Source organism: Elephantulus edwardii, unplaced genomic scaffold, assembly GCF_000299155.1.
Source record: "Elephantulus edwardii isolate Elephantulus edwardi_28Jun2011 unplaced genomic scaffold, EleEdw1.0 scaffold00072, whole genome shotgun sequence".
In the NCBI taxonomy this organism is placed as follows: Eukaryota; Metazoa; Chordata; class Mammalia; order Macroscelidea; family Macroscelididae; genus Elephantulus; species Elephantulus edwardii.
The window spans coordinates 3,281,858-3,292,134 of NW_006399822.1; the positions used below are offsets into that span (position 1 = coordinate 3,281,858).

Sequence of the window (10,277 nt, forward strand, 5' to 3'; positions counted from 1 at the left end):
ATATTCCTTTTTGTTCCCAGGGGCTTTTGGCGTCCTGACCTTCGGGTCCAGCGTCTCTGCCGACATTCTGTTGTCCTACCCCAGGGATGACGTGGTGGTCATCGTGGCCCGGGTGCTCTTTGCTGTCTCCATTGTGACCGTGTACCCCATCGCGCTCTTCTTGGGCAGGTGAGCCTGCAGTGGACGGAGGAGGGCCACCGTCACGGACAGGCACGCTGCCACACACGAACGCTCCTTCCAGCAATTCTGGAACCCACACTGCCCCCCGTCTCATGGCCATCTCAGCTCCTAGTGGCCAGCCCTGGCTTGTGGCCACAACACAGCAGTGTCCCTGCCTCTGTCTTCCCACAGTCTGTCTGCTCCTTCGCTTTGCGAGCACACACTCACTCAAACAGCGCAGAAAGCAAGTCCTGTGTGTGGATCGGTTGTTCCAGTGCCTGTAAATTACATCTACACTCCCCTGCTGTCTGTGAATGGAGCTCTGGTGGCCTAGTGGGGAGGGAGTTGCACTGCCAACCCAAAGGCAAGCAGTTCAAATCCACCGGCTGCTCCACAGGAGAAATGTGCAGGCTCCTGTCTGTGATTTATAGCCTCTGAAAACTGACTGGAGGGTCAGCTGTGAGTCGGTTCTGACTCCATGGCAATAGTTTTAAGTTGGATTCTACGAAGTAAGTGTCCAACAGTAAATGATGGAAAAAATCTGAAATGGAGCAATTACCAAAATGTGAAACTGGGCACCAAGACATGGAGTGACATGTGCTGTTGGGAAAAGGGTGCCACTACAGTTGCTGAATGCGGGGCTGTCACAGACCTTCCATTTGTAAATCAGTGAAGGCCCTCAGTAAACATATCCCATCTAATTCCTTGTGCTAGCAGAGAAATGATCACAGTGCTGGCTTAAAGGGTCTGCAATGCAGCAAGACGAAAAGCAGATTAGATTATATCAACGGCTTAGTTGTAAAATAGTGGCCCTTGCCTCCTTGGAAGGGACCAGAGAGAGGCTGTGAGTCCCCCAGCAGCCAAGGTGAAGAGGGTAATTTGAACAGTGAGGTGACCCCCGAGGTCCTCCCAGGGAGAGCACGCTAACCACTCAGGACCAAGGCCCTTCCTGAAGGCAGCAGTGACCCCCTCCTCTCCCGACACCTTGCCACGGCTCATCTGCCTGTCTGCCGTCTCTCCCTTCCTGACACCCCACCGTGGTTCACCTGCCTGTCTGCTCTCCCCCCTCCCAATACCCCGCTGCACACACACAGAGTTCACCTTCCTGTCTGCTGTCTCTCCTGGGCTCGGTGCTCCTTCCCCTGCTGGCAGCGCTGCCCCGACCTTTGTGCCCGAGGCCCGTCATGGTCTCCTGGAGCCTGGCTGAGAGGCCGTGGGCAGCAGGTGGGGACAGTGCCCTGGGACGGCTGGCTCAGCAATGGCCCTGGTCCCCAGGTCTGTGCTGCAGGACCTCTGGGGGAGGAGCTGCTGGGTACCTGCTGCCACCTCTGAGATGGGGGCGCGGATGCTGCTGACCAGCTTGTGGGTCGCCACCACACTCACCCTGGCGCTGCTGCTGCCCGACCTCAGCAAGGTCATCGACATCATCGGTGGCATCAGCTCCTTCTTCATCTTCATCTTCCCAGGTGAGCTGCCGGCCTCGGCTTCCTCCCCGCGGGCTGCAGCTGCCGCCCCTCGCTGTGACTACACGGCATCCCCCCACCCCAGGCTCCCCGTTTCTGCTCTCCTCCTTTCCTGCCCCTTCCTGCCTCTGGCTTTCTCCCTGGGAAAACGGCGCCCTTCTCTGCCGTTTCTAAAGCCACATCCCTGGATGGATAAGGCCCCTGTGGGTCACTGCCTGAGCCCTTGTTAACAAGAGGAGGAGCTGGGGTCCCCCCACCCCGAGATCTTGCTCTAGGCCAGGCGACCTCAACACTCTCATCCTGGGAGCCCTGAGCCGGCAATGCCGTGTCAACCCAGGGTCCCCACTGTGAGTGGACAGCCTCCGGGCACTCAGGGTGTCCCCATGTCCCCTCGCAGGTCTGTGCCTCATCTGTGCTGTGGACGTCGAGCCCCTGGGGCCGAGGCTCAAGTGAGTGTCCTGGGAGGAAGGGTGTGATGGGCATGAACCCGTGTGGCGTCCTGTGACCCCCACCCCAGCCCACCTGCTGACTCCTCTGCAAATGGAAACCTCGGGCCATGGGGTCGGAGAGCAGATGTCCAAGAAGCTTAGTCCATTCTGTGTGTCTGGGGTCAGGGATCTCCAGTCCTCAGTCCTCTCTGCCAGCTCAGTCCCATCAGGGTCTCCAGGGTCCAAGGACCCCCACAGACCGTGCTCTGAAGGCCTTGCATCTGCATGAGGCCTGGCCAAGGTGGCTTCCACCTGCTGATAAGAGGACAGGGTGGGGCTTCAGAAACACCCCCGTCATGAGGGCAGAGCTCAGCGTGGGCCTGCAGGCACCCAGCAGAGCCTTGCTGGTTAGGGGAGGGGCTGGACCTGTGCTTCACCCAGAGCAACGTCTTCCCGTGCCCTCGCCCTCTGCCGTCAGCTCAAGGAGACATTGTGCTCTGGGGTCCCGACTGAAAATCTCAGGACCCTCAACAGCATGTGCACACCTGACTCGTTTGACGTCTGTGAAAACTGAGGCCAAGGGAGGGAAGCACACAGTGGGGCTGCCAGGGCACAAAGCAGCACACACCGGCCGGCTCTGAACTGCAGGAGCCTGGAATCACAGCGTTGGTCAGACTGAGCTCCCCTGCGTTCTCGAGGGCGAGCCTCTTCCAGCTGCCAGGGCAGCTCCAGCGCTCCTTGGCTCACGGCCACGTCACTCTAAACGCCCCCTCATCACTTCATGGCCTCCTGCCTGGGTCTCTTCTTACAAGGACACCAGTGATGGCATGTGGGAGCCACCGGACACAGCATGGCCTCATTTTACCTCATTACAGCTCTAAGATCCATTTCCAAATGAGGGCTCAGCCACTGGGGACAGGGCTCTCTGGAGGCCACCCCGAGGTGGTGATGGCCCAGGGTGCCTCCTGTTCCTCCCACCACAGGGTCCCTCCCACAGCTGCTGTCCCTGTGGGTCCCAGCAGGTCCCAGCACAGCCCCTTGCAGGAGTTTTCTGTCTCAGAAGTGGCCCTCAGCTGCCTGAGCTGCCTGGTCCCAGCCCCCAGCACGCTCTGAAGTGCTGTTTGCCTTGTCCCTTGGGCCGTGCTCACAACCGCTTTTCCTGATGAGCTTTCAGGATCTTGTCCTTTCTTCCGGTCCCTTTGATGCAGAAGCTTCTTGAGGAGCTGGTTCTGTGTGGCGGAGGGGCCTTTACCGCCCTGAGCAGCTACTGGCTAATGATACTCCTGCCATGACAACCGGGCCTTTGGCCTTGTAAACGGGGCCAGAAATGTCTGCGGCCCGGCCGGCCGTTCTCCAGGAAATCTTGTTATCGCCCCGTCTCACTGTCTGCTTCCCGGCTCCTCCGGTTACATATGGGGCTGCCAAGCATGACCGTGGCCGCCGCCATGGAGTCTGAGGTCCCAGCAGCCCCATTTCGGGTGTTAGACTCTTCTCCTGCCTCCTTTCTGGGGGAGTCGGCAGCTGGGACCATCTCTCCTGTGTCTGGGGCGGCATGGAGATTTTAAGTCAGGTGGAGTGAAGAGCTTTGCCGCCTGCTGGGCTCTCTGCTCCCCTTAAAGGAGCCCTGGCAGTGCGGCTGATAAAGTGCTCAGGTGGTAGCCACAAAAGGCTTGAAGGCACCAGCTGCTCCCCAGGAGAAGACGAGGCAGGCAGCTGTGTGCAGGGACACCCTTGGGAGCCCGGGACAGCTGTGTCCTCTCCTGTGTGGTTGCTCTACTGACATTGACCTGGTCACAGTGGGCATGGGCAAGCCCGTGGAGCCCGGTGGCTCAGTGGTTAAGTGCTGGACTGCTTGCTCTCCAAAATAAAAGGTGAGCATTTGGAACCCTTCGACCACTCCACAGAGAAAGGTTGAGGCAGTCTACCCCCGTGGGGCAGTTCTGTCCACAGGGTGGCTTCAACTCAGGCAGCGTGAGGCTAGTACCCACTGTCTCGAGTCTGTCTGCACATTAGTGAACGGGTCCCAGAGTGCGCAGTGTGGCTGTGCAGAAACCCGGGAGGGGGTGCGCTGACGTGGGCTCCCCCTCGCAGGTGCTGCCTGGAGCTCTGGGGCGTGGTCTCCGTGCTGGTGGGCACCTTCATCTTCGGCCAGAGCACAGTGGACGCAGTGCTGGAGCTGCTCTGAACTGGAGCGTGTAGGGGCGCCGTCCATGGTCCTGGAGAAGGTTTAAAGGGGCACTGGCTCCCCACTCACTGTCCATGGTCCTGGAGACGTTTGAGGCTTGATTCTCACATCACTGCCCATGGTCCTGGATATGGGTTAGACTTTGATTCCTGCACTGCTGTTCATGGGCTTGGAGATGTTCTAGACTCTGGAGCCTTCCACAGCACTATCCGTGGTCCTGGAGCTGTTCTGAACAGGCCTTCCCCATACCATGAACTATAAACGTGGAGGAATGGACACCTCTGACTTTGTAGACCGCTCCCCTGGGTTTCCAGTGCCATGGTGGACATGGAGGACCCAGGAAGCCCTGCTAGAGGGTGTCAGGAGCAAAGACACGAGATGAGGGCAGTCACAGTAAGTGACAGACAAGGTGTGTCCAGTCTGGGGGGGGGATGGGGAGTTCAACCACATCCATGTCACTGTCACTGAGGTGGCACAGGGCTTGGGGGGGCACATCTGGGTATGTCCTCAAGGCCAGCAGCACCCAGCACGGGAACAGAGGGGCTGCCATCTGAGACCACCTGTGTCCAGGAAGGCCATACCCTCTAGGTCATGTCACAGAGCCCACACGTGGGACGTGCAAGAGGCTGGTGGCCAGGGTCCACTTTGTCGCATGCATCTACTTACATGGAGTGACTCTTGGTGACCTCACAGGCTATCCAGCTGTCCCAGCAGACCCAATAGTGGTCACCCCGCCCCTGGGCCGAGGCAGCCACAAGTCCACTTCGTCCAGAGATTTGCCTTTCCTGTTTCTATAAATGGGATTGTGCAGTCCATGGCCTCTGTGACTGGGTTCTTCCATGAAGCATGACATTCTCTAAGATGTTTATCTTACAGGCTGGGTGGCCGAGGCTTGGCCTGGGCAAAGCTTCCTGTCCAGACATGATCTGGAGGCTGGACTCTCATCCGTTCACTCTACATACCTCCGAGGTGTGACCAAAGGCTGGGGCTAGCATACCTGTCACGGGGCTGGGGGCACCTCTGCCTTCTTGCACCCTCGCCATGGGCTGGAGCTCATTAGTGTGGCTGTATGTGTAGACTGACCAGGCGTGGGCACAAAGGAATCTGCAAGCCTCTGTGACCAGCCCTTCACGACTGGTCACAGTTGTCTTCAGTAGGTCCTCCAGCTTTACGGGTCTCAGGAACTTAATGGGTCATTTCTCTCCCTGCAGTGGGCGGCAGGCATGGAGAAGAGTCACTTGATCTCTGCTTCTTGAAAGGCTTAGTGGCAGCTGACCAGGATGGCTGGGCGGAGGTTGACCCTTCCCAGGAAATTGCATGTGGAGCAGGACTTGGCCACACAGAGTTGTGGGTCAGATAGCCTAGAACTGGGCGGTTTGTTTTGGAATCTGGGAACCGTTTGTGAACCTCACGTATGAACTTTCCACGCTGTGTGTAGTGCAGGTTATTGGGGAGATGAATGGTGATGGAGCCTCCCAGCAGCTGTGGGGTGATCAACACAGTACACCCTCAGACAACAGATAACTTTAGGACCTGAAAACCTAGGCTGAGCCTGAGCTTCCTCGCAGCCAAGGGGGAAAGGGAAACCTGAGTGCTGCAGACTGAGGGTAAAGTATAAGAACTGATAACGAGACAACACCAAGAATGTATATAGAGGAGAAGCAGGAGGAGAAGAGTACTGAAGTGTGGGTCCCAGCTTCCCTGGGCCTTGACTGAGAATCACCAGGGAGCAAATCACCAAGAGAATTCAATCCAAATGAAGCCGCGCTCTTTCTATTGAAAACTTTATGCTTGACTCCAGAGGGAGGGGTTAGCAAATACAAGAATGCTGTAAATGTTGAAGGTTTGCTTTAGTGCCTACCCCTGTAAACATCTCAAGTTTGCCTTAGTGCTTGAGGGTGAATTCCAGCTTGGATCCATGCCTCCCTCATATCCTGAAATAGCATTTGGTTTATTCTATTTAGTATGAAATTTGGCTTCCCACACGTGAGGACGCCAAAGCTCACTCACAGGCAGGAAAGGGCATCAGGAGGGAAGCACCTGGCACTAAATGCTAAGAGCTGAGGGCAGGGCTCTGTAAGGGGTGGGGGGGGCCAGGTGCTGAGCAAAGAGGGACTTGTTCCCACGCGTGGAACTGTGGCAGCCCATGGCAACTTGTGTTTCACTTTTTATTCTGATTTGCATGGAAGCTGACAGAACAAATCTGGTTCCGGTCAGCAGTGGGTGCACCTTTCGATGTGTGACTCTGACTGCAGGCCCCACCCACAATGTAACAGTGCTCTTCCTACTTCCTGTCACTTCCTGTCTCCTGATGTTTGCCCCTGGGCAGATGCTGTCCCTCTGATCTTTGTGGTTGATGGTTCCAAGGAATGCATGACCCCTGGTGTCACTCTGCTCATAGGCCTGTCTGTTGTTGGGACTTTTGAGTCACTTGTCAAACTGTCAAGGAGTTTGATAGAAGTGCCTGGACGCACTTGACCCATCCTGCCATGTGTTGGTGCCATGCTGCCAGGTGGTTAGAACACGGGGAGGGGGGGACAGGCAGCTCTGGGATAGGCTCCCAGTTCTGTTACTTACTCGCTGTGTGACCTGTAGGACGTTACCTGCCCTCTCTGGTCTCAGCGCCCCCACCTGCTATGTATTGTACAAGGAGTAAGGCGGCGCCTGCTAGGTGCTTGATGCCACTTGCTGTTCTGAAGCGTGGATCAGAGGGAGCTGGTAGACCTTTCAGGGTTGAGGTTTGTTCTATTCAGAGCTGGTAGCCACCCACACACCCCGAGGCAAAGGCTCCCAGTGGCCGTGGGCTGGAAGCAGCAGAGATGCTGCAGGCAGGGGAGCGTGGGGCGAGCAGGGCTGATGGTGGACCCAGTGTGCTGTGCCCAGCTCATGCAGTCCTCAAGCCTCAGCCCCAGAGAAGAGTTTTCTGGAAGCAGCTGGTTGGAAAGGTGACCAGCCTGAAGGGGGAGGGAACAGGAGCAACAACTCCTGTGCTGGCTGGATGCCCACAGTGTCGCCCCTCTACAGATGAGAAAGTGGAGGCTCCAGCAGAATCCTGTGCAAGGACGTCCCACTTGGGGTGCTGAGCTAGGCTCAGAGATGGCATTTCATAGCCCACAGCTGGCTTTGCATGCGAGGCGGGGAGTGAGCAGTCTGAGGGTGGGGGGGTCCCGGCAGCCAGCGGGGGTAGAGCAGTGTGGCAGAGGCCTTGCTGGGGGTGGGGGGGGAGATGTCATTTGTCATGGTACTTAATAACTGGTTGTCACGTTGGGCCATCCTTGTACTTTCTCCATGGGCTCCTCGCCCTCCCCAGAGCCCCCTCCCTGCGGTCCTGAGGATACCTAGAGCGATGGGAAGGGACACTCAAGACTTCTGGAGTCTTGGGATAGTTGCTCAATGCTGTCGACTTGTGTGTTGTGGGAAGGAACTCGACTGGTGGTGTCTAGTGGTGAGGTGGTCGAGATGGAACCGAGTCCTAGCTGACCCTCAGCGGGTTTCCAGGGACGGAATCACCAGAGGAGACTGTCCATCTTTCTCCCTAGTAGCTAGTGGATTTGAACCACCTGCCTTTGGGCTGGCAGCCCAGCTCTTACCACGAGGCCACCAGAGCTCCACAAACACGTGAGCCCCGGGAGCTGTGCAGTCAGGCCTGGTCTCCTCTGGGGCCCGAGTGAATGCTCACAGTGACAGTAAGTCCCTGTGAGAAGAGCCAGCACACAGTGTGACCGTGCCTCCTACAAGGGTTTATCATAGCGACACACAGAGAAGTGGTTCCTGGCACGTAAGTGCACAGCTCAGTGGCAGGCGATGTGGTCAGCGCCAGGTGACCAGAGTCTCTGGCCGGAACCTTCAGTCCACAGACTCCACTCCCCTCCTCACACCTGTTCCCACCTCTGTGCCTTCACCACGTGCACTTTTTCCCTGGTCAGGGCTCCCTTGTGGGAGCCCGCCTCAGGACTGCCTGTCCCTCTGGCTGAACGTCCACACAGGGAGCTCCAGTGGCTTAGCCCCTAGGGAGCTGTGCTGCTAACCCCTACGTGGCACCTGTCTTGTGGTTCAAATCCCCCGGTGGCAGGATCCTCCTGTGAGGTTTACAGCCTCAGAAACCCAGTGCAGAGTCAGCACAGGTCAGTTCCCACTTGGGGACAACGGGCTATTGAGTTTGTACGCACCAAGGGAGCCCTGGTGGTGCTCTGGTTAAAGCATCCGCCTGCACACTGACCCCCCCCCCACTTGCTCCAGGGGAGAGCGCTGGGCCAGCCCGCCTCGATCTGACCGGGTAGCTCGGGGTTGGGAGTAGCTCAGTAGCCAAAGGATGGTTTGGAGATGTAGCTTCATGTGCTTGTGGAAGCGGGGACAGTGAGGAAGAGCGTGGTGCCGGACGAGAGCACGGGCCGCCCCCTCGGCTGACAGAGCCGCACATGTCCCAGAGCGCCAACAGGGTGGTGCTGGGATGCTGAGTCGTGGTCTCCTGTGCTTGGGGCCTGTGGGCAGGAGGGGCCAGTCCCCGGAGAGGGACAAGACGCTCAGAAAAGGTGAGGAGAGTGAAGAGGCCCAAGACCCTCAGTGAGGTGACTGGTTTGTGATGGGCAGGGTCCCTGTCCTTTGGGGGTCACTGAATGAGAACACACTTCCGGGCGATGAGTTTTCAGTGGGTCATTTACTGCTAGGTAGGAAACCTGAGGGGTCGCTGGACTCGGCCTTGCAGGGTAACTGTGTGCCAGGATCGAGGCCTGGAGAGCTCTCACTGTCGAGGCAGGGGACAGAGGCCCGGGGAGCTGTCGCAGCTCGGGACAAAGGGACAGAGGCCCGGGGAGCTCTCACTGACGAGGGGACAGAGGCCCGGGGAGCTGTTGCGGCTCAGGACAAAGGGACAGAGGCCCGGGAAGCTCTCACTGACAAGGGGACAGAGGCCCGGGGAGCTGTCGTGGCTCAGGACAAGAGGGCTGTGCTGGTTCTGGTTTGCATTTTCCAGCTGATGAGAGAGCCTAGTGGGTAAGGACGTGCTGCCACGGTGAAGGCAGGTGGCTGGAGTCCACCAGCTGCTGCTCTGGGCAAAGATGGGCAGATCCCTCCCGTGAGAGACAAGCCTCTGAAAACCCACTGGACAATCAGCTGTGAGCCAGTCCAACTTGACCATATGTAACAACTACTGACTGATGAAGGGGCAGAGTGGTGCAGGGAGTTAAACGCTTGGCTGCTAACCAAAAACTCTGGCTCGAACCCACTAGTCCCTCTTGTCAGCTTCAGAAACCCTGGGGATAGCTTTTCTGTCCTGCAGGCCCAGGGGGGCAGCACTCAGTTGGGGCTCAGTGGGTTATGACTGTGGGTTGGAGACGGCATGGGGCAGCTCTGAGTCCACTCTGGAGCTGAGATCTCATAGGGTCCCCTCTGCGTTACTGCCTGGTGACATTGAACGTCCTCAGGGGCTGTGCTGCCTGTATCACTGACCCCATTACACAGGTTAGAAAGTTGAGGCTCCAAGGGTGCGACTCGGTCATGCCCTGTGGCTGAGAAGGGGCCCCAGGCACCCTCGGCGGTCACCACGCCAGCGGCCATCCGCAAGCAGAGGGGAGACAGCACACGAGTGTTCCCAACCACAGTTTATTTGTCGCCTGCGTTCCCGGCATCCGCTGCGTGTGGCGTGGGCGCTGTGCCCGCGGGTCGCCAGGCCTGGCTTGGACACTACAGGGTCTCTGCTCCTACAGGTAATTACTACCCGGGGACGGGAGAGAACTGGCGAGCCCTTGCTGCCAGCGTGGGGGGTGGCTGGGCGCAGGGCAGGTCATGCGTGCGGTCAAGGGTGGGGGGTCAGGAGGTGAAATGGAGGTGTGGAGGTTCAGGCAGCCCGGCCCAATGCCTGTGGCTGCAGCAGGACCAAGGACTCGGGGCCACTCCGCCAGGGAGGAGGGCAGAAGACGAGGGGGCCTTCACTTCCAACGGCAGAATACATTCTTGTTTAGAAGTGATTGAAAAGACACGGCTATACCAAAGTCCCTAGAAAAGGGGGTGCCGGGCTCGTCCAGGGCTGCGGGGAGGTGGCAA

The 10,277-nt window shown here is 58.1% G+C and overlaps 1 protein-coding gene across 1 annotated transcript in view; it reads left to right on the plus strand.

The window, feature by feature from the left end:
* Positions 1–4,235, plus strand: part of SLC38A8 (solute carrier family 38, member 8) — a 25,036-nt gene extending 20,801 nt beyond the window's left edge. The window contains exons 12-15 of the mRNA XM_006888879.1: positions 21–168; positions 1,435–1,625; positions 2,020–2,071; positions 4,142–4,235. Of these exons, the coding sequence (XP_006888941.1) occupies positions 21–168; positions 1,435–1,625; positions 2,020–2,071; positions 4,142–4,235 (485 nt within the window). The remainder of the gene's footprint in view (positions 1–20; positions 169–1,434; positions 1,626–2,019; positions 2,072–4,141) is intronic.
* Positions 4,236–10,277: the final 6,042 nt, after the last annotated feature.